The sequence below is a fragment of the Haemorhous mexicanus genome, chromosome 1, assembly GCF_027477595.1.
Source record: "Haemorhous mexicanus isolate bHaeMex1 chromosome 1, bHaeMex1.pri, whole genome shotgun sequence".
NCBI classification, from domain to species: domain Eukaryota; kingdom Metazoa; phylum Chordata; class Aves; order Passeriformes; family Fringillidae; genus Haemorhous; species Haemorhous mexicanus.
In genome coordinates, this window is record NC_082341.1 from 91792198 (window position 1) to 91816712 (window position 24515).

At 44.0% G+C, this 24515-nt stretch overlaps 1 protein-coding gene across 2 annotated transcripts in view; it reads right to left on the reverse strand.

Annotated features, from left to right (window-relative positions):
• Window positions 1-15420: 15420 nt before the first annotated feature.
• The window catches only part of GALNT12 (polypeptide N-acetylgalactosaminyltransferase 12), a 47893-nt gene continuing 38798 nt past the window's right edge, over window positions 15421-24515 (reverse strand). For both annotated transcript variants that reach the window (XM_059856155.1, XM_059856146.1), the window contains 2 exons: window positions 20018-20173; window positions 15421-17161 (listed from right to left, as the gene is read on the reverse strand). In XM_059856155.1, the coding sequence (XP_059712138.1) occupies window positions 17024-17161; window positions 20018-20173 (294 nt within the window). In that variant the 3' untranslated portion in view covers window positions 15421-17023. The remainder of the gene's footprint in view (window positions 17162-20017; window positions 20174-24515) is intronic.

Below are 24515 nucleotides of genomic sequence, written 5' to 3' on the forward strand. Positions count from 1 at the left end.
TGGCTGCAGGGTCAGCAAAAATTAAGCTGGAAATAACAAGCAAATCACAGAGAAAAGTTGTCCAGGGACAATGATTTTGGGAGATCCTAAAGACAAGATAGAAAGGTTTTCTGAAGTACATATTCTAGTTTGCAGCAGAGTGGGCAGAAATCCCCAGCTGAAATACATGGTCTGTAGTGTAAAATGTGGATAATCCTAATGGTCCTCTGATCTTAGAACTCATTAATTATTTAAGGACAGTACCATGGCCATAGTAGGAAACCTAAGTTTTCTAATCCTATCACTCAAAGTCCTGATGTTCACTTTAAAGCAATTAGTCCATTATCTGGGCCTTCATCTCTCAGAAGCCTCAATAACAACAATTTGGACATCCCTGCTGAATTAGCCCCCATATTTTTCATTCTTTGTGAGTGTAGTTCTCAGGCAGAAGGTGGATATTTGTCTTTAATTTGTTAGCTTTCCTCTTCACATTTGAGAAAACTCGTTTGAAAAATACTATGGATAAAATTGTCAGGAATAAAGGCAGATGATAATGAAAAATTAATGGCACAGAAATTGAGCATCAATCACTGACTTAGCAATGAGATTACATGGCTATTCCATCACAAGGGGAAAAAATGAAATTTAAAAAGGTGTTTGCCAGTCAGTATGTCCCATTTCCACTCAGCAGGCAGTAGCAAGCAGTCCCCAAATCCAGCAGATTTTACCCACAGCAAAAGCCCTTGCAAGTAGAGAAATCCCTGCTTAGCAAAGAAGGCATCCCCTAAGTGTCAGTGGCATGGCAAGGGGAGACACGGGGTGACTGAAAGCATATTCCACCTGTTCTCAGGGGCACCACCTTCTTTAAGTCATAGCAATGGTGCAGCCGAATGAGCTCGCTTCAGGAGTCAGGCCACTGGGCCATTAACACTGGAGCCCAAGAAGCACAAAGGTACTGCAAATCTCAGTTCTAGCTCAGCTAGACCCACAAATCAGAGTGCAGCTGGCTGCTGAAAAGTTAGAGGCTCTGTCACTGATTTAGTTCCAAGATTCTTAGTACAAAAATAAATTTGAAAATACGTGATGTATGTTCATTGCACCATCTCAGTTTGGAATCCCACAGTCTGAAATAGGCTTCCTGGGATATATGGGGCTCCTGTGTGTGAATAGACATCTCCACAAGACTGTCTGAGTCATAGCGGTGCTCACTCATCTCAGTACACATCTCTGCTAACCCCAGCTGCCCCAAAAATTATCCAAGTCAAAAGGAATCATTGGGGGTTTTCTCTGTTAACTTTCACCACTTCATTCCTTGGGCCAGACCTCTGCATGCAATGGTTCAACCCTTCTAAGGAAAGGTATCTCCTTTCCAATTTAGCAATGAGTTTTGTTTGGTGCCCAGATTCTACAGCTTGCTCACAGGCATTATTCTCCTCCCTTATGCCATAAAAATGTCCACAAAGCAATGAAATTGAAAGCAGAGAACAAAGCTTGATAGGCGCATGTATCATCATATTCAGATTATTAATGCAAGGTGGTGTTCTGCAGCCTTGACATGCAATGCTATTTATGATGTCATTCTAAATAGTTACATATATTTAATTAAAACAATATAAATAGCATATGAACAACATTATTTTTGAATGCTGCCATTAAATCTCTCTCATCTAGCTCCTTCCTCTCTGTTCTCCTCTTACAAATATTTTCTTCACAGTTACCACCAGGATGTTACATCCCATCTTTACCACAGACTTGAGTAATTAACTCTGGCTGATAACCATGTAAGAGGACAGGGCCTTTCTACTCTTTCTTCAAATGCAAATAAATACTATTTCCTAGATTTAGTCCAAAAAAAAGTTTTTTCCATGCTGGTGGAGCATGTTTGGCAGTTGAATCTAAAGATTCCATAAGTGTATTTTGCAGTATGCATAGGATAAGTTATACAAGAGATTGCAAGACATACGCCAGAAGCTGGCTTTAATCTCTCTGCAGAGATATTTAGAGGATATACATTCTGCAGGTCTGGGATCCGCACCCAGAGGAGTGGGTGCGGTGAATACATGATTTCTCTCCTCTCCCCACCCACACCTTAACATCAGTGGAGAAGCCAGCATAGAATTAACATCAACACTTAACTTTCAGATTCTTCCCTCCAAGTTTACAAAACTCTGAAGCAAAAGGAGGTTATGTCGTGAACAGAGTCACGTTACTCGGAAGTCAGAGGGGACACTGACTATTTAAAGAAGCATGTCCCTTCCAAGCAGAGTGTCGCCAGCAGAGCAGACAGTGACTGGCACCATGCACGCAGCGCAGCGCATTTTAATGCCTTGCTCTCTGCAAATATCAGACAGCACAAGTACTCAGTAATATTTAAATTACCCAACTACCTCAACATTTGCCAGACACACGCTCACCTGACGATGCAAGAGCAAATGTCTGCCAGCTCTGTCTGCTGTTAACCTACCCTCTTTCAGACCCTGACTTCTCCTGGGTATTCAGCTGTTCCCCTCAGATGACCACAACACAGCCTCACCTGTCCCACTGTGAGCATTCCAGAAACCAAGGCTCCAGACAATTTAGTGCTCACAGCACTCACAAGCATGACAGGGCTCACCCCAGAGAGCCTAAATGACTTTGGGACATCATGCTTCCTCTTGCAGATCCAGGGAGGGACTTGGATCGATGCCTCCTAAGACAAAGGTGCTAACCAACACATCACATGCACTTCTTTAGGGGGCAGAGGTGCCCCTGCCCAGCCCTGTTATGGTAATGGAGGAGCTTTTCAGACAGCAACCAGTAGCTGTTGGTCCCTCTCTGAGAACCACCTTGTGGAGCTCCAGTGGACAGACACCTTACCCTCTACCACTGACACAAACCTGCTCTCCTGTTTCTGGAATGTGTTCCCCATACTCAGCAAAAGTGAAGAGCTTTCTTATTTCCACTTGCAGAAACAAGACCATGAGTGGGTTTTGTTGACACCACTCATGATAGGACTTAATGGAAGGGGCATCTTTATCTGGGGGCTCAGGGTCCTTTAAAACTTAGAACAGCTGGTAAGAATGACTCAGATGGGAGCACGGCCTTTCTTAAGCTTTGAGAGTTTTACCGAAAACATGCACTTTTTTAGTTAAAAAAAGAAGGAAACAAAGATAAAGTCGACACATACTACACCTAGACTGTAGTTTCTTGTCAGATAAATTAGGAAAGGCACTTTCTACTTAGTTACAGAATAGAAAAAGGCAAATATGTCTCAAATATCAATCAGCTCACATTTTCCTTCAGATTTTGTGGAGTCCCGTGAATTTTCCAGAGCTCATCCCTCTATGCCAGCCTGCTATTTAAAGGTATTAGAATGTATTATTTCACAAAAATGAGATTATATCATGCTTACCAGAAGGTGTTTGTTGTAGTGAGAGAAAATTAAATAATCTCATCTCCCCAGTACAAATATTCTTTCCTCTTTGTGATAATAGACCCACTTAGTTCAGGAAGATTTTTTTTTAGCTTGTCAAAACTCACTTTGATTTTCAGAAACGAGTGCTTTCTTGCCTATACATGCTTAGATTCAAAACAAACTCATACTGTCTGTGCACCACTTGCAGCACTGCTCCTACAAGAAATCAGAAAATCCAGTGCATATATGAAGAAAGTTGCCCAGATGTAGGACAGATATCCAACTTATATTAACTTCCCTTGCCTTCTTCCACAATGCCTCTTCCTCCAGGTACTATATGGTCACTTTTTGCCTGATGCAAATCAAATACTTTTGACATTTATAATAGGGTCCACTAGAATGATTAATTCCTTTTTTTTAGGGTTATTCTGCTTTTTTCCTCCAACAGTTGTGGGTCAGGGTGCTTAAGTTGAAATAATCTTTCCTGATTTATGTGCATCTTCAGCAGTATCTAGTGTTTGTAGAGGATTTTCTTTCATTATTTTGCAAAATATGTATTTTCTTTTTCAGCCAACTAAAGCTACCATCACAGGGATGGAAAAGAAGAGAAGAAATATTGTTTGATGGTTGTTGATCTGAAGCCATAAGTTATCAAGCACCCTTAACTTCTAGGACTTGGTCCAAGGGCTGCTGGAATTGGTGCATTTACTGCCATTAATTTCAATGGGGTTTGGATGAGACTCTTTAGAGATCACTTTATAAATTTTTGAGTTTCTAAAATAACACAATTATGAAATTTTGCCCAAGACTCTCATCTAGAGAGAGACTCCCACTCTCATCGAAATGAACAGCACAAAGTAAAGTCACTTAGACCAGAGTTCTGCAAATGCCTACATCTGAGCTTCATTTTACTGGCTGAGTCTGCATAGGAATGCCCAAATAGATAAAGACGTGCCCATGAAGTAGCAATATAGACTGGACCGGATCACACTCCGAGCACATTTAAAGATCAAAAAATACCCAGAACAGAAGCCTCTGCATTTTTGTATGTGATGTAACCTGTGGTCATATTTCATAACAAAGATGTAATTCACACAATCTCGACTGAGTCATAAACTAAACATTGTACTTAAGTGCTTAATTCAATTTAAATGCTTTGAAAAACACTAGAGCTGCTGCTCATGTCCTCAAAGGTTAAGGAGTTCAAGTGCTGACAAACAAGTTGACCCTAGAAGGCACACTGCAGTTCTTCAGATGGCTGGTCAGAAAGTAAAGGCACTATGATGCCTCCTTATACAAACCAGAACTATCAAGCCAGATAGAATTCCGTTCAATCCTGACAGAATGAACCTGAAGGCATAATAAAAAATAAAAAAAAAAATCTAGTCTGTTTATTTTCATTATCGTTTTTCACAAGCACTTAGTTAAAGCATTACAGAAAATTGCAATACAAGGATCAGATGGCAACAATGAGGGATTTTGGAGAGACACAAGGGAGAATACACGAGTTAGTAAATCACTGCCATACATTTCTTAAGCAATATAAATATACTGCAATTATTTCTCAAGCTATTAAAAAATCCCATGTGTTCAAGGCTCTACATTTTCTCTTTCAAGAGCCAACAAAGTCACAAGCACCACCTGAGAAGCCCTGAGAGGGAGAGCTACTCCCTGGTCTCTGATTATGCAATGATAAGGATCCAGGCCCTTCAGGCATATCTATTTATTGGCAGCCTCAGAAAATAGGCTGAGAATCAAGTGGGCATGATGAGCCAGCTACCTTCCTACTTACTGTAAGTGCACCGAAGGAAAAAGGTAATGTCTGAAGCGAGGGAAAAAGTTTGTGCTGCCATTAGGTATTTAATGGCTATCCCAGGCACTCTTCCATTCCGTTTGGGTGCAGTCAATCTAGCATTTTTTGTGGATGCTAACTTACTTACTTGTCACTATTAAGCACGCAGTAATGACCCAATTGTACTCCAAACATATACGTTCGCCTGACTTAGCATTCCATAACCATCCATTTATTAATTGCTTAAAAGCATTCAAAGCAACACAACAAGCTGGCAACATGACCCTGATTTCTTATGTCCCTGGAGTACTAAACAGTAAAAATACAATTTTTAAGAAACTGATACTTGTTCCAGAACAAACAGGGTAATTTTTTTCCTGAATATTTTTATAATAACTACCTAGTCTAGAACCCAAAATTGCTATGAAGAACGTCACAATATTTTGTCTGCAATAAAGTGCAGCACCTGAGTGATTAAGATATTACTGTATGAAGAAGGGACATCCTGCCTAGGGTCCTCTAATTCCTATGCGTATTTTGTAATAACTCTATCCAGGGGAAAAACTAATATAGAATAACATAATGAAAACAGGATTAGGAGACCTGTGATTTTTTCCTGACATGCATCTCACTTTATAAGACAGGTAATGCCATTCAGAAAATCCCCATAATTCTTTTCATTACAATTGCAGAGTTCCCTGAGATTCCTTTTTTTAAGGAAACAAGCAGCTACTCTAGGTTGATCTTGCCTGTATTCCCTGTCAGTGTCTAGTCTTGTTCACACAGCACAACAGGATGGCAGCCTGCTCCTTCCTAAGTGACATCTTCAGCAGTATTGCCCTCCATGCATTTCTGCTCAGAGATATCTTAAAAAAAACCACACTACGACAAATTTATGTCAATAAAAAGCAGCCACCCTGGAAGGAGAGGCCTTTGGCAGTCATTTCAGGGACGGAAACACTGTCACGAAGCAGCACAGCCTGTCGTTGCTGCTCTCAGCTTATTCCCCCCGGACCCTGAGAACCCAAAGAGAGCAGACAGGGGCTTCCTTAAATTACAGCCGGCAAGATTTTCAGCAGTCACTTGCTTTACCGGGGGTTGTCTTGGAAGCGAACCGCGGCGCCAGCATTGCACAAGAAGCGACTGCCATCTTCAGGGGGGCCCCGGTACCGGAGCCGCGCGTACCCTCCGCAAACACACAGGTACTGAAGTTGTGACAAAAACCCAAGGCAGTTGTGGGCGGGTGGTAGTGGCAACCAGCTCGACATAGCCCTCGCCTCGCTCCCTGCCTCTCTCTCCCAGGTAAAGGGAGTGTGTTTCCTCAATCAGCAGGGCTCCCCGCTCTCCCAGCCCTGAAGCGGCCGCTGGCAGCGCTCCGGAACGGGGGCAGGCATCCCGCCGCGCTGGCAGCGCTCTGCGGGGACCGGCACTGCAAATTTAGTTCTTCCCGAGAAGCGAGCGCCTCCGCGCCTCGCCGCCGCCGCCCGCCCGCCACGCACCCCCGGGCGAGCGCTCAGCCGCTCCCGCGCCGGAGGGCAGGGACAGGGGACATCTCAGCGAACCCCTGCCAGAGCCTCCCCTCCTCCTCCTCAAGCTACGGCTGCGATCGCTGCCCTTCGCGTCCCGTCGCAGCATGGGATAAGCCGGGCTGGCAGCGTGAGCCCGTTGGCGGAGCGGGGGAGCGGAGCGCCCGGTGTGCATCTGTTGCTGAGCGGGTGGCGGCTGGCACAGGGATGCGGCCACGGCTTCGCTGGGCGAGGCAGCTTTCCTCCCACCGGTGTACGTGCGTGCCAAGGGCAGCGGATCCCAGCCACCGCCACGAGATCCCCCACCGCCCGGGCACCGGTCCGGGCCCACCCCCGCGCTGCAGGCGACTCCCGGACAGGGGCGCTCCTGGGACGGCCGGGCGAGCCCCAGCTGCCGGGGCAGCCGCTCCTGGTAACACCGGGCGCGCAGGATACGGCCTGCCGGCCATACGTCCCCCCCCTCCGCCGCCGGTCCCTGCACATCTGCCGGCAGCCTGCGGGGCCCGGCGGGCAAGGCGGCTCGGAGGCGGCGCGCACGGCCCCCGCCGGCAGCCGCAGCCCCGGCCCGGACGTCCGCGCTGCCCTTGCGCCCCTGCACCCGCAGCGCCCCGGGACTGGGCGGCGGCGCCTCCCCCTGCGCCCGGCAGCGCGGGGCCCGCGGCGGTCCCTACCTCTGTGTCGTAGACCAGCAGGTCCAGGTAATAGGGGCTGAGCAGGGACTCGTTGCGGATCTGATCCATGGCCAGATACACGGCGGGTAGCACTCCCTGGGTGATCCTGCTCTCCTCCTCGGACTGGTTGACCGGCATCAAGCCCATGATGGAGATCGGCGTAGTGGCGTTGGGGCGCAGCCCGGCCGCCCCCCGGGAGCTGCCCCGCGACCAGCCCCAGCCCGGCGGCGCCCAGCCCAGGCACAGGAGCAGCAGTAGCATGGCAGGGTTGGAGGTGGCAGCGGCCGGTCTCCGCGAAGAGGGATGCATGCTGCTGGATGGGGAGGAGGAGGAGGAGGACTGAGGGTGGGGGAACGGGCTGAGCGGCGGAATAGAGCCGAGCCCCTCTCAGTCTGGGCGCATCCCCCGTCGGCAGAAGCCAAGGCGGGAGGGAAAGATCTGCCTCTCTCCGCTTCCTCGGGAGCCTCGGGGTCTCCTCTCTCTCCCCCCCCCCCCCCCTCCCCTGGCAATAATCCTTCTGGCAATGGCGCCTACTCCTTCCCAGGTCTGCCAGCTGCAACCACCAGGAGCAATAAATAAATAAATAACCACCACCACCACGCACAGACACTCTCCCCACCACCCTCCTCCGCTCTCCCCGGCGGCACAGCAAGGGAGCGGGACCTGCCTCTGCCTCCCCGGCAGCTCTCCCCCCTCTCCGCTCAGGGAGGGACAGCACCTCTCAGGCGCAGGGGGGGGAACCGAACAGCCCTCATTGAACACTTCCTTCCTTCCTCCTCCTCCAAAAGGGTGAAAAGGGAAAAAAAAAAAAAAAAAAGGGATGCTCCGGCAGAAAACGCCGATGAGGAAAAAGCCCCCCCCTAGAGCCGGGGAGGCGGAGGAGGGGAGCGGAGCCGAGCCGGGGCGGGGGTGCTAGTGCCGCATTCCGCGGGAGCCGGGGCAGCCCCCGCCGCGGGCGCGAGGTGCCGCCTGCGCCCTTCCTCCGGGTCGGGCAGAGCCGCCGGGCAGGATGCGCGGCCGGGGGCAGAGCAAAGTGTGCGGCGGCGGCGGGGGCCGGACCGAGCTCCCTCTTCACGGCATCAGCGTTGGCCGCCTGTGGGTCGGGCACCTTCTCCAGGTGGAGCTGGCAAGGCGGGCGCGGGTGGGCGCGGGGAGGTGCAGGCTGCGGCCGCTGCCCATGGGCGGGCAGGGGAGGCCGGCGGCAGCCGCGGCCCGCGGGCTGTCCCCACGCGCGACCCGCTGGCACACGCACGGAGCCCGCTGGCAGCGCTGCCCGGCGCGGGCGGGCTCCGCGCACTCTCCCCGCCCTCCCCCGCGCACACGCGGCACGCAAACACGCTCCCACTCGGGCTCGGCACCCCGCACACGCACACGCGCAGCCAGCCCGGGCCACGGCGGCTCTGCGGCACGCAGGAGCGGCGCGTTTCGCTAGAGCTGAAGTCGTGGGGGTTTGGGGTTTTTTGTTTTGGTTTGGGGTTTTTTTTTTGGTTTTTTTGGTGTTTTTTTTTTTTTTTTAAGCCGGTTTCTTTTTTCCAGCAGAATTGGCGGGGTTTTGGGGGAGCCTGACGCCGCTCGGGTTGCAAAATAAAAATAATAAATAATTAAAAAAAAAAAACTAACCACACAAACAAGAAAAAAAAAATTAAGGCTGCGGCAGGACTCTGGGCTTCTCCAAGGGCTGTCGCAACCCTGCGAATAGCCTGTTCCCCCAAATAATATGGGATATGGGCCATCTCCGTGGCTGTGGGGCATATCCCATAAACAGCCCATGGCTTTTTGCCTTGCTCCCAGGCTATTCCCGCACCTCAGGGAACACCTTCACACTGCCCACCCAGATCTATGGTCAGCAGAGTCCAGAGGAGTAGTTCACTGATCTGTTTCATCTCAGGTAGATCCCATACAGGAGGTGGTACAGGCAAAATGCAAAACTTTTCTTAACCCTGCCTTAGGCACCCCAGTTTTTGTACATATTCATAAATTTCCTGAGGTCACTCCGAGCAAACCTTTGAAGATCAACCTAATACATCTAATTTATGTTACACAGCAATGGCAGCCTGTCTGCAATAAAGTGGAAAGAATTTTCGTGGATTAATACATTCTAAGATTGTAAGATCTGACCTTGGGCTAAAAGCCCTTAACCAGTAATTTCATAACATTTGTTGTGTTACAGCCTTTCACTCAGAATGACGTCCAGCAGTGTTGACTTTAAGGCATCAGTAATGAAGAGTCCATCACATCTCTTGATAAATCATTTCCATTATTAATTAGTTTGCTGAAGGGTGAATTTCATATTCCATATCAATTTGTGTTAGTCCAACTTCCAGCCACCAGGTCTCATCATACCTTTATTAGCCTAGGGGGACGTAGTGTCAGTGATCTTCTCCCACACACAGGGGCTAAGATTAATCACATTTTGCTTTTGTAAAATAATAAGGCCAGCTTTCCCTCACCTCAAGAATCATTCCTGGAGGCACTTCCAATGCACCTCTCCTTTTTCCACATGATGTTGAACTGGCCCTTCTGACCCTGTGACCTGCCTGCACTGGGCCCTAAGCTGCAGGCTCCCTCAGTAGCTCCTTCAGCACCTGCCAGTTCCATAGCCTGGGCAGGTTGAGAAACCTAATTCCTACAGGCAGACCAGACAGTGTGTTGTCCTTGTGGGGATGTCTCTTTATGAAATCATCTACACCATGTTTTTGATGCCTCAGGTTTTAGCCTTTGTACTTTTCAAATTCTGTACTTCTTTAGTGTGTAGTTCTGAGCTTCATATTAGGGGATAGTAATTGTTTTATCTCCTACTCTTCACAGAGTAGGAGATAAAACAATTCCTTCTCTAGCTGAAGACCAAGGACAAATTGTCCAAATTTCAGGCCCAAGAGCATAAACAGTGGACTGAAGAGAAAAAAAAAAAAAAACAAGAAGGATGGGACTTCATAATCTAAAGCTATAACTGGACAATTAACTCCAATATGCAAATGGACCAGAACTTACAAAAGTGTGCTATTATATTGCAAAGGTTCCATATTGCTAGAGTTTTGTATCTCCTCGATGTTTCTCATAGGCAGTTCCTCTAAGCACTAACTCATCCTTTTTCTCACAGTAGCCAACTAACTCCAGTTACCTCTCAACCCACCCACTCTTTTATAGCACTCTTCTTTTTAGTGGCTACAGCTGCAGCCTGTTAGAGTCAGGCCTGTTCCTAAGCTCTAATAATTGGCTCAGCTGCAACTCTTTAAGGGGTAAGATTACTTTCTATACTACCTTTATTTTCTTATATTGTATCCCCCTTCAAAAGTGAGAGACCTCATGACTGCTCATCCATTTTGTGCCCATTTTTGGTTCATCTCGGGTGTAGCCCTGGCTGGGCTCTTGTACAGCCCAAGGTGTAACCATTGAGGCCTTTTAATAAATACATACTTTATTCTTTAACTCTGTCTAGCCTCTGTTCTAGGTCACCCTTCACAAGGCATCAGTTTCTGGTGACCCAGGTGGGGCAGAAGGCATCTGGAAAACCCCTGGACCAGAGCCAGAGGAACATCCAGCTCTTGCCCCTCCCCACTCCTGCCAGCACTGCCTAAAAGCATCACCTACCTCCTTACTCCTGTGCACTTGGTCTTGCTCTAGAATAAATCAAACCATGACCTTTATTTGTACAAGTGACTTGTCCAGCAGTTTGTCACCTGCAAACTTTCCAGCAAGTCATTTTCTTCCAGAAAATTGATTATCATAACACCAAGAACATTCCTAGGATGCCAACAGGAATAGGTGCCATATTGATTTTGTGTAATGCTATTTTTAACCAGAATATCATATGCTAAATGATGTTTTGCCATTCTCAACTTGCTATGCAAGTTTGTCTGTCAAAATTAGTTCCACAGAAAATCTTTCTTCACTGCTTGTATACTGTATCATTCCGTGATTTTCACGAGTACTTGGCTACCAGAACTACAGCTACTTGGATCAATTTGGTGATCATTTTACAATATTGGCAGTTTATTACCACACACACTCACGTTGTCTCTGGACTGTCATCATCTTTCCAAGATCTGGGGTTTTTTTGGAAGCAATTTCTACGGTTTTGAGAAATCAGTCTTTCTGAAAGAAAGCTTGAGGCCAGGTTGTGTGTTGCAGCAGAATTAGTATCTTAGACATTATTAGCAACTACCTGACATCCTTCTTTGCTACTGCTGCAGCAGCAAATGTCCCTTTGTTAGCTGAAGATTGAAATGCATCTCCTTGCTTTTCCCAGCACAGGTCAGAAAGAGTCGCAGGACAGTTCCACTCAGAGTGAAGTTCAAGGCTTGCCCTCATGTGGGAGGCAGAGACCAGCTGACACTGGTGTCCCTGCAGTGCACAGGGAAGGCCAGTGCTGGAGAGGTAGGGCAAAGAAATGCATCTAGGAGAGGTCTGCAGAGGTCTGGAGTGTGGCTGGATATCATTTAAACCAAGCAGAGCTGCACTTCAAATTACAGTGTTTAACAATGTGGTGCTTCTGACCTTAATCTGTTTCTTGCTGCACTCCCTGTCAGTAAAACAGGGTGCTCTTCCTTCATGGTAGTGTGAAGACAGATTAATAAGTATTTGGGAAATACTAAGAAACTGTAACATTCAAGTTCTATAAAAACAACCAACCAACAGAAAAAAAAAAAAGGAAACAACTTGCACTAAGAAAATAACTTTTATTTTCTTTTATTTTTCAGTCTAGGGATTTGTTCTGGGGATGCAAATAAGGCCAAGTATTGAACAATGAGGATCAGTTAAAGTAAGCCTCTCAAAATTCTTCCTGTGTATCAGTGAGGCAAGAAAATGACAGTTTCTCCACCTTTTGTAAAAAACAACAACAACAACAAAAAAAAACAACAAAAGCAAACAACAAAACCTCAAGCACCCCTCACTCCCCCCCGAAAAACAGGGGGTGTATTGCAAGAAAATGTAATTAAAAAGTGTAGTGTAATAGACACACTGAGGCCAACTTTTGATTTCACAAAAACCTTTATTTCTGGCACCTAAGTATTTAATTTGCAATCTGATAGAAAGTTTCACGTTGTCCACGTATGTTTTCAATGTGATTCTCTGCTACAGTTATATTTTGTAAAGCCTGCTTCTTTCCAATTCTCAGCACTGAAAAATTTCTTCTTTCTTAGGTACTATGCTGTGTTTATGCATAACAGATGCCCAGGTAACAGCCCATTTTAAATAAAAGGAGGCCTGAAGGAGAATTGCACCAAACTGCTTATTAAATATTGTGTCAGACACAGCCACTGGCCCAGCTGCCTTTCTTTTCCCTTAGAAATCCCCCGAAGGTTTTGCTACTGTCACATTGGTAAAGTGCATTCCCTAGAATGAAATTCTCCGAAGCAGGACACATCCTTTATCTATTAGGCAAAAAGGCATTATATTCTCATTTGGTGGTCCACATCAGACACCCTCTGTTTATTCCTTGCTGGCTAAAATATCAGTTCACAAGAATTGTAAAACCTGTTCTCTTAACTCGAAAATCAAATGTCACTTGCTTCTTGGCATGTTACCCAGTCATTTCAGTGCTTCAGTCATGTGAATCCTTCAACCATATTTCTGTAAAAACACTGTCAAGTATCTTCCTGCTAATGATTGCTTCCAATTTCTCAGTTATTACTAAGTCTTCTCACAGCGTATGCACAATTAACATTTTTTTTCTTTATATATTTATATTTGCTCATCACAGAGTACCTAATTAATTAATTTCACATTTAAGCATCTGTACTAGTATGACTCCCTTGACCACTTTTTCTTCAGTTGCAAGTTAAGTATCTTCAGACCATGGATAAAGTCAAGAAACTCAGAAAACTGATTTTCCATTAACACCGACAAATAAAATGCATCTGCTGCAAGTCCTCTCGTACTCTGGGAGATACATTTGCTGTTACACAAAATGTATCATGCAGCCCCTTAAGCCAGCAACTCACGTCCTGTATGTATTTTCCTGTATATTCATCTTCTTAATACTTTTGGAGAGATCACTGAGAAGGTCCTGCCCTGTTTTTTGTCTCCAGCCACCTTTGCAAATCCTGGGGCCATGCAATTCCTGTCAGTGCTGATGGGACTGGTCTAATCAGGCTTTGTCTCTTCATTAAAATATCAGTGAATAGTGGATTAAAAGAAAACCCAAACTGGTAATCTAGGCATAGTAATTTTAGTAGTGCATGTACATGCATAATGTTTTTCCTCTGCAAATGAGAAATGTAGGAATACTGCAGTGCTGTAATTTGAACTCAGCTATTGCTGTTGAGCCTCAACAGAGCAGGGGGAGCTCTCCTATCCATATTTTCCCTCCCTCCCAAGGGCTTTCACACCTACCTCAGCTAGCTTCCTGGACTAAAGTTCCATATTTGTTACAAGAGCATTCTCAAACACTGCCAAAAAACCCTGCACATTTGCAAGGGTATACACACAACTGCATGGTCCTAACCCTACAGTCTCTCCAGACACCTTGACTGCTTTCTTTCTATTAGGGTACCAGGACAAAGTTCAACTAACTTCAAGTAAATCTCCAAATCTAAAGGCCTTAAGGAAGGCAAATGAAGTTAAAAGAGCATCAGATTTTAAATTACTGACCAAGCACTATGACTGTGTAAGTGCTCGTGTTTTCATAATTATGAAATAGGAGCACAATCTCATCAGTCCTGGTGTTACCAACCAAGATGAATTTCCCCTTGCAATGCATCTTGCCACTTCCTCTAAATATAACAAAAATTGAACACACTTTTGAGTCTCTGTTTTCAGCAGAGCCAGCAAGAAATACTATTTCTAATTCATGTTGACTGATGCATATACGATGATGGCTGTTGTTCCCAGGTGTTTGCAAGCTCTAGCAATCCCCCAACATAATGGCTCAGACAAGGCCACAATACAGAGGTTTTAGTGGTTTATTTCTTAGAAGGAAGGTTCATGTACTGTCTTCTGTTGAAGTGAAAATCCAGTAAGTTTTAGCCCATGTTGAAGACCCATAATTTTTAAATGAAAGGAAATTGGTGAGTGAGTAAATGAAAAAAAAAGTCAAATCACTACCTGATAATTTCAAATAAATATGATAATTAGGTACCTGATTGAAGTCTGGATGGCTTTAAAAAAATACATAAATACAGGAATAGAAAGATTAAGAAATATGCATTAATTTGTGACTGAAATCCTCCAATTTTTCCATTTCTATGAGACATCCAGCCCCATCTCTGCTCAGGAGAAGTCTGAAGCCCACAGTCCATTCCTCAGCAGGTAACCCTGACCTCCTGCAAAAGGAACTCTGGAGATGTTACAGGAAGTCTGAAGATGTGCTTCATGACTCAGATGCTTGAAGGAGTCCTTCACCCTCCAAACCTGAAGCCAGGCATTAATACAACTCCAGTGAGTTAAGAAGAAGAAAAGACTGTCAAGGAATAAAAAATGGTGAGTGGAGGGACTAAAAGGCCAACACAGAGGGATCAAGCTGGTGGCATTGCTAGTGTTTGGTGTTTGCTTTTGAACTCAAGTGTGTTTGTCTAGCAAATACGCAAGCCAGGCTGGCAGGTTTGCTAGCATATGTGAAAACATCTTAGCTGCAGGAAGCCAAAACCATCAATACTTCCCTCTAAACAAGGGCAAAGTGAAAAGATGCATAGAAAGTAATTTCCACTTACAAAGTTTCACGTGCATACCACCATCTGATGATGAAATCTTGAAATCCCAAGACTAAGAAAACCTCACTGAGAATGAAGGTCAGCGAGAGCTTTGGCTGTGATTCTAGTAGCTGGGCTTTTATCAGCTGCTAACATTGTCAATCAGCAGTCAAGAGGGCAAAGCAGAAATTAATAGAAAATCCTTGCTATTCTTCTCCTGCAGCCACTCACTTTTGATTTGTGGCTCCACAAAGCATAAACCACTGCTGCTACCAGGTGAACAGAAGCACTACTGAGTTCAAGAAACAGAACTTAAGACACCATAAAATGAAGCTGTCTTCTCCCAAGTGTTGTATGAATCTGGGCCTAAGAGATCAGCAAAATGAAAACCACTGACCACAAGAAAAAAAAAATAGTGGATAAAACATTTCCCACTCTACTGAATCGTAAAATATTTTATTAATTCTAACATCCGTTTCAACAGTCTAGCCCACAGAGACAAAATTTCAAAGGTTCTCACAAAACCCCTCTATCTACATGGGTAAGAAAGACCTTGGAAGAACATGTACACATGTATCTCCTACAGGCAGAAACCCTCCCCCCACACCCCAATCATATAAATAGGTATGCCAAAATGGCATGAGCTTATGGGGATTCAAAGGAAAGCCTGTACATTTTTTATAGAAAACATGAACAAAAGCAAATAACAAAACACATACCAAACTAATCAAAACAGATGCCCAGAGTTCTGGGAGGGAAAAGGTTGACATTTTTTCATCCTTCTACACATAAACATTCCTTCATCTGATAGAGAAAGAAACTCTTCTTATGAGCTGAAACCCTTCTAATCAACATGGTAATGCATTACTATACACTCCTTGTCTGACTGGGCAAGGCAGATCCCACACACCAGGGCACAAACCATCCTGTACTGCTGCAGATTACACCCCCTGTTTTCAACAGGACCACATGCAGGGTCAACTCATCTAAAAGGAACTCCCAGATAAAATGCAAGTTATACCTCAACGACAATAATTTCTGTATTAATATTAGCTGAATTTCACAGAAATCAGTTGCAAAACTGTTTTGAAAATATAGTCGTTTTTACAGGAATCATGTAAACACTCAGATGTTAAAACTCATTTTCTCTAACTGTAATTTTGAAATTTTTACAAAAGAGTTGTTGATAGGTCTTATCTTGAAAGTTTTATGCACATTGAAAATCCACATAACGTTAAAGTTGGTTGTGGACTCTAGGACACAGCCACATAGCTGGGCTCATATGAATCTAAACAGCTTTTCCCAAAGCATCACCTTTAAATATTGCTGCCTTCTGCCTTTAAGAAAGATGAGAAAATCCCCATTTTACTCCCAAACCAATCTTAAGCATGATTAGAAATTTTTCAAGTGCCATGAACATCTAAAATTGTCAGACCAGTTAAGGTATAGTATTGTCAAGCATGTGCAATTTGTATGCAACTAGATTGTTATTTGTGCAAAAACATGCAGTCATACTCTGCCTTTATGTGTAAATCCACACTGTCTTCAGTGAGGGCTTTGTGGTACTCACTTAGGGCAGAATATGGCCTACATTTACCTTCTTGGTATTTAAAAGACAAGAATAATTATTAACTACTATCTGTTAAAAGACCCAACTTGAGAATGTTTTAGTAGAAAAATAAACATTTTCAGTTATTGGCAGATTAACATTAGTGCAATTTTTTTTGACTGCCTTATTTCCACACAGTAGATTAAAAAAACGTCACTTGTGAAAAGGACCTAAGACGCTTCAGAAGCAGTTATGTAGCTGCCAAATAAAAAGGAGCAGATTCTGTGGCACTTTATGAAGCTCTCAATACTTAGTGCCTTCTAAAGCTCCAGGAAACGAGATCCAAGGCTTGTCAACTAATTACAGTTCTTTCCATACAAAAATATATCACTTAGGAGCTTTTCAAAAGGCTGACTAACTGCTGACTAGAAAGAGCACATTTTGTTTTTTGTATTCAGCTATATCCTAGACAACATCTGGATCAACTTCTTTCTTTGAAGAACCACTTTTGGTAGTCCGAGTTGGTACAAGGTCGTAACAATGGTGCTGGGTTCCCGTTGTAAGCGTTTGCCTCGGCTTGTACACACCTCTGGGTTTGTGGGTGAAACAAGGTACCATCCTACAAGAGACAGAAATAAAGTTAGCTTTTCAGGTCTCAAAAATTATGCTGACATATCACTGTGTTTTAAAGTAACAGAAAACATTGGCAACAAATAAATATCCCACATATCCCTCCAGTGGGGTTGTGCGGAGGTAAAGCCTAATTTGAGGATGTCAGAAACTTTATCAAAAGATCTCGCTTTTAAACTTACATAAACTGACATCAGCATTGCTTTGGAGTAATTCATGAAGTGGCATCTCAGCCTGTAAAGGATGTGCTAACATTTGCTTTCATTGCCTTTTGTTACCAGACCAGAACATGGCAGAAAAGAACTAAGCCAAGCACAAGCATTACCCAAATGTATCCATTTATTGCACATCTTGTAAATAAAAGGTAAATATTGATCATTAAGTATAAATTTTTGGAAATATTTTAGCAGGAAACTTTCCTGTCTCTTCGTAGGGTATATTTTTGATGGAAAAAGTAAAAATATCTAAGTGTGCCCCTTTCCAGCAGATGTGTGTGGAGTTCACTTGCTTTGCTGAAAGGCAGCACAGCTGCCTCAGAAGTGTAAGATCTGACAGGCCTCCACAGCCAAATTCCCTAAAGAACACATCTTGAGACTTCAGGCCCTTTTTTAATGTTTATCTCCAGATCAAGTCTCTCTTTCCAATCCAGGAGCACTGTCAGCTAGGATAGCGAGCTGCAAAAGGGCAGCATAGCAGCTGTGGAGGACTGCCCTGCTCTGAGGCCATCCCCTTGGCCTGGGTGCCATTCCTACATGCATTCCCCAGGCCACTGGCAGCTTTGAAAGAAAAATGAAGAAAAAATTCCCTCATCAGGAATGTTGCATCCTGAGCCGCAGCTCCTGATGCCCAGCAGCATGTGCTTGCTTACAGACTTGCTGACAGATTCAGCTGCAGAACTACTTTCTTGCTTCCATCACAATAATTCAAATTTTAGAGTGGATTAATCAGTATCCATCTCACTCATTTTTGACTCAGTGTCCACAAGAACTCGATTCTTGCCAAGCTGCTGGGAAGGCTGTTCTAATCTTTGATTATGCTCCATCCATAAGGACAGCTGTCTGACACTACTATGCACAAAGCAAAAGAAATGTGGTGCTGACACCTCACCCATCACTCGACTTGAAAGGTGGAGACTGGTGCTTTTGATTTAGTGCAGCAGCAGAAAAGGAATTGGAGCAGAGCAGTATGTTCAAATCACACAGGCACAAAGTCATCACGAGAAAGAACATTTAAAGTAATTCCTAAAGTTTCAGATGATGAAATTAACGGTTTGGAATACAGTGGAAACAGATGCATTCCATAATTTTTTTCAATTTTTTCATTTTCTCAATTGAAAATTTCAGTTCTCTTGATTACTTCTTGAAGTGACTGAAGATCCTTCAATATATGTCATCTTAGGGATTCATGTGTATGACTGAGCAATTTTGTTAACAGACGACATTAAAAATGAAACATCATTTATAAAGTCAACCTTTAAAACATTTTTATTTAGTAATATCACTATGAGCTTCAGTCTGGACTAGCTTTAGGGAACGGACAGTAACTTCCATCTTATTTTTTTAGAGTTTACCCTGCTACCTATCACTGCTGGTAGCATCGAAATGTGACATTTGTCAGCCATGGAGCCTGTAGGGATTAGATGCATTATGCAGACACATTATGTAAATATACCATTTTGATATATTATGTGACCTTTTCCATTAGCCAAATAACAACACTCCAGAACCTGACGAAGGCCATCATTTTTCATCCAGCTTATTTTCTCTCAGGCGTCCAGGAGCTTCTTTACGGATTCAAAACTACCAAACACAAGCTTTTCTAATATCATGTAGAGGCAGCTGCTTAAAAGCAGGAAAGAGCGAAAAGCAATGGTGATGTGTGAAGTATTGGGGATATATGGTAATATAAATATTGGAAAATAAGTCAATGAAAAGAGAGCAGAAGTACGCCAGCCATATGACTGGCTGGGGAAGGGTTATATTGAAGCACCTCAGTCTCAGGAGAAGACAGTAGGGGTAACATGCAAGAGAGAATATTCCCAATCTCCTTGATGTGAGAAACAACTGCTCACTTTGAAAATTTAAAAAGGTTTATTAAACCTTAATAAAAATACAACAAAGGACTGCATAAGGAAAAAGTTGCAGTGCTGGGAACTGCCACTCGTGCACACCACGGGGCCAGTTCATCTTCAAGATGGATGCTCAGTCTTTTATACCCCTGGGGGTTGCATCAGCCAACCCTGGCGCCTCCCAAAGTCTGTCAGTCAGCTCTTCTTTGCCATTTTTCAGTGGAAACTACTTTCTTGTAACTTGATTGGAGGTCAGGTGTTGCCATGCCACACCCCCTAAGCACCAAGATTTTCTATTCCCAACTGCCCCATACAAGGGACACGTGCATGCCCTCTTTTTACCTGACCTAGACAACCCCAGGTGTCTGATAGTCACAATACAGGGGGGAAAAGGGAACTATGGTGAGAACAGAGGACATCTAAACTACAATAACATAACTATGCATCACTAAAACTTTTATTAATATTCACACAATAGTTATCTTTTGATTGTGAGAGCCAATCATCTCATTATCCATCTATAACATTGATGTTAACAAGGGTGCTTTCCTTCCTGTCATCTCCCTGTTCTTTAAGACTGTAATACTCTTTGCCTGCTGCCCTGTTTCTGTGTTCAGATATTAGAAGCCAAGATAGCCTACTTCTCCCAGAGACCTGTGCCAGTGTTGTGGCCTGCATGATGTGTATGCAGTAAGATAAAAATTTTAAAAATTCAACAATTCTCCTTCCACCCACTCCCAACAAAAAGCAAACACAAACCCAAGCAGGCACACTTACCTCTCTGAAAATGAACTTCTGGTTTTCAGGAACGCTGTGGGCATTTTCTTGACACAAGTACATTGTCAAGTAGTCAGTCCCTGAATCAACTGCTGCACAGACTTCCGGCTGTCGCGTGTTGTAACGTATTTCATTATGGGATGTGTACTCGAAAAACTACCAACCCAAGAGAAGAAACAAAGGACAGCAGTCATTTCATATGTACACAGAGAGTGTTTATAAAGAAGCATATACTAAGAGACTATAATTAGGGTCACGAATAATAGTTGCTGCTGTGAAGGGAAATTCTGCCAGAAATATTCAAGGGTCCTTAACTTCTACTGCTTACTATTTTACAGAAAATCAATCTCATCACAGCACTGTTTTACTCTTGTAGCACTTAAATGTCCTGGAAAACAGGCATTCCAGCATTAAAGAATTTCTGAAATTCAACTGCAATATTTACCTTTCACATTCTAGCCCCCCCCTTAAAAATAGGATGGGAAAAGTTTCTGGCCTGACATTGTGCCTCCTTAATTCAGTCATCACAAAGTAATATTACTTTTAACTAAGGAGGTGCTCACTGCAAAGTTCAAATGCAGTTTGGTCCAGGTTAATTTCCAGTTATAATGGTCATATACAGTACTAAGGATGCATGGTGATGAGCATTTTGTTCTATAAAGTTTTAAGATATTATTTGAAGCAAAACAGGTACAGCTCCTTTTAAACATGAAAAAAACTTCCTTAAAGACAATTTACTATCTTTACTTGTTGCACAATATTCTACAGAAGTGTTACGAACATGCTCTGAAACTCCTGGCTTCTGTAGCAGTTATGGTTGAAGACTTCCTTAAAATTTTATACTTATCATGAACATTTGCCAACTTTTGGACTTCATTAAAGAGTGGCAGAGTTGGAGAGTTGTTTGTATTTAGCAAGCTTATAAAAAATTTAGATGACTGTAGTGCACGGATGTGTGTTTAGATCTGATTTAGATTATACTCAATAAAGTAGAGGAGAGTTTTATAAACATCAGAAAATTGCTTATTACCCATAGTACAGCTGCATTAGCAGAGACCAATAAAAGGATGAGGGAGAGAAGGAATCCTCTTTTGTTTTGTTTCCCCTCTGGACACTGTAAGGCTTTGTGCAGGGGGCTGTACTAATTCAGACGTACGTACTTGAACTTACCACAAAAACATCCTTAACAACCACCAGGGCTAATAACCTCGATGAGGACTTGGAAATGGAGTTTCAGTATAAACAGGACTGTGCTATTACAAAATCTTCAGCCATCCATTTCCAAGCGTAAGAGCTCTGATCTGGGCTACACTGATAATAGTTGCTTCACGAAATCTGCCCCTCCTATTATCACAATCAGGAATTTCTCTGTCAAGGTGGCTGTCACAGCCATACACCAACAGATGCTGCCCACTGCATAACCCTGTGGAGCCTCAAGGCTTTTTTTTTCCCAGCAATGATGCAAGTGACTGACCCCTGCCCCAGCCCCTCCTCACCCTAGAATTTACCTGTTTGCCACAAAGGGAAATGAGTGTTTTGAGAAAGCAACATCAGGTTTGAAGTCTCCCTGCTGACATAAGACCCCAGAGACCATGATTTTCCCTTGAAATCTATTGCTAAGATCTGTTCCTACAATGTAGGTTGCACTACTTTTACATTTGCCTTATGCAAAAAAAAAATCTCATCAACAACAAAAGTAAATTGGGTGAATATTGGTCCTATTATTATTATTTACCCTAACAGGCAGCAGCTACTCCCTGGCCTTTAGGCTTTATTCCCAGGTTCAGAACCTGATTGACGCATGGAAAACCTGCTACTTTGGGCACCACAGTGAGCTACAGGTACATGCATTTTAATCCTATGGCTTGTGAATAAAGAAAAACCCTCAATTCTGCTCAGTTGTGTGTTGATGGACACTTTTTACAGCTGCCACTTTCACAAAGCCATATATAGATCCTTGCTCGTTAGGGGATTTATTAGATATAATAACTCTTTAGCAATTTGTATTATAAGTGAAAGCCTGCAAGCTGCTGACTGTACCAGATGCACCAAGAATAAATGGAGCAGCTTCTAGATCAGAGCACTTCTTACTACTGATATCTTTCCTGAATGGTCTCTCAAGGACTTGCATCAGATTCCAAAGAAGAGCAAGTGCAAGTAAAAGGGTTAATTTCTGGACAGCTTTAAGGAATGGGGTTATAGTACTAACAACCAAGCACTCCTGCCTTGTTGCCCAATGAACATCATCAGTTCATTACCCTACACTGCTTCAAACTGAATAAATACTTCAGGGCTTTTCCAAGCTCTAGTAATACTTGAAATAAATATCCTCCTCCTCAAGGGATAAAGTGTTTTTTAGTTCTCTTTTCTTGCATTCTGTCAGCAGAAAGGAAGCATTCCCAAACTGATCCACGGCCCAATAACTAGTAGCCTTACTGCATTTCTTTCCTTCTGAGAATCAGTAGATTCCCTTAAGTGCTATTGGCAAACCTGATGAAGCCTTTTACTCAGTGCCTCTGGCTTCTGGACAATTTACAGGATATGTCTCAGCTGCATCGGTGTCTCTCTGGTACTGGGGCCAGCAGCAGAGTTTGGCTACCTCACTGGACCCTGAAACACACTCTCATTCTTCTCTGTGCCTGGTACTGTTGTTTTGCATGCAGGAAAAAGTTTGCACTTGATGTGTAGAACCAGCAGAGAGGTTACCAGGTCTGATACTCTTTTTTGCTGAAAACCCAAGGGCTTTGCTAACCTCTTTGTTTCCCTCTCACTGTTTATGTCAAATGTATCAGCTCTAAATGGGAATTCTGGGAAGAACACTGTCAGTGCGTTCCCATCCTCTTATCACATCAGGTTTTTTTCTTGCCAACACACATTGGTGCCCTCTGTACTGCTTCCCAGCCATACCCAGAAGGGCAAAGGGCTTTACTGGTGTTGAGTTTCAAAGCCTTTCATTCTCCTCTGTGGGGCAGATACTCCCACAAAACATAAGTAGCCTGAGGTAAAAGCAATCAGTAGCCAGTGTTTTGTGTATTTCCTGCCTCTCTTCCATATACACTCATCTCTTAATACTGCAGTGTTATCCTCACTTTCTTGTGATAAGGGTCATGCTAATTTTAAAAAAACCTCCAGTTACTTTTGATACAGTCACGCAAAAAGAGTAAAAGAAACCCTCTCAATTAGAACATGGATTCAAGAAAGAACAGCAAAAAACTACCCGGAACTTTAGTTTTCTGAGAGTGGTTTTATTCACTGAGATATAAAACAGGAGCAGGTGCTGGACCTCATAAATAACCAAGAGCACAGTGCTCTCTCCTCTCGGCACACAGCACACAGATATTCAGAGGTCACCAGGTGGAGACTTGTTGCCAGTGAAAAGAGTTTTGCAGTTGTCCCCATCATAAACAGCCACCTGCCTGTGGTGTGGGACAGGGAACGGGAGCAAAGCTTGGAATGAGGGCTTGCTGCTAAAACTCTGAATAGGAAATGAGTGGAACAATGAGAACAAACTCCCAGGAAAAAGGCAGGAAGAGTTTGGGATTAGGATGGCAGTTTCCTTTCCAGGGGGCCAAAGAGAAGTTAATGGCTGTCTGCTGTCAGTAAACATCTCTGAGACTCCATCCATCTCTGAGACTAGAGGATGACCAAACCTAACCACAATAATTTCATCAGCAGGTAGCAATGGACATAAATGTGGAAGATTTGACTGTTTTGATCCTGACAGTGTCACCTGCCAAAGAATTCACACCATGAAAAACAGCCTGCTACTTTTTCAGACTGACTGTCAAGGAGGTGGTGGGATGGGAAAGAAATGGAGAGAAATGTCCTGCTGGTAGGCTTCACAGCTATTTGTGACCCAGAAAAGGGAGCTTCAAGTCCAGAAACCCCAACTTCATTTCCCACCTCACTTGTGTTTCTACATCTTGTCTTATTTTAGTCTCCCTCTGTTCCCCCACCCACAACTCTTCCTGCTGTCCACTTTTCTCTTGCAACTACCTGTCACCCCTACTCATGTCCCCCTTTGCCAGCTGGTATCTCAGCTCCCACATTCAGTCACCCTGCCCCTTTCCACTAAAATGTTCTCCAGTGACTCTGCTTGGTTCATTCCCTGTCCTACTCTTTCCTGTATCACACATGCCCTGCTCAACCTCTGTCACAAACTAGTTTGTCACCTTGACCCTTTCTCCCTGGCTCCTGCCAGCCCTCCCATGCCTTTTTTCCCATTTCACTAATCCTGTTTTACCCATTTCCTGTGTTTGGCCTTCCCTCCACAGGCTCTGCAGTTCTCTTGAGTCATCTCATATTTTCCTTTATCGGTTTACACTGCAGTCAGGTGGTTTTTCCATTTCTCCCTCCTCCTCCTGCTCAGATGCCAGCAGAGGGAGTGGTTTGCACAGTTCCCAGAGTGTCTCTGCTTTCAGCCCAGCGCCTGCCACCGCAGGTACACGGATGCGCTGCACCATCAGCACAGATGGAAGAGCATTAATACCCAGGGATG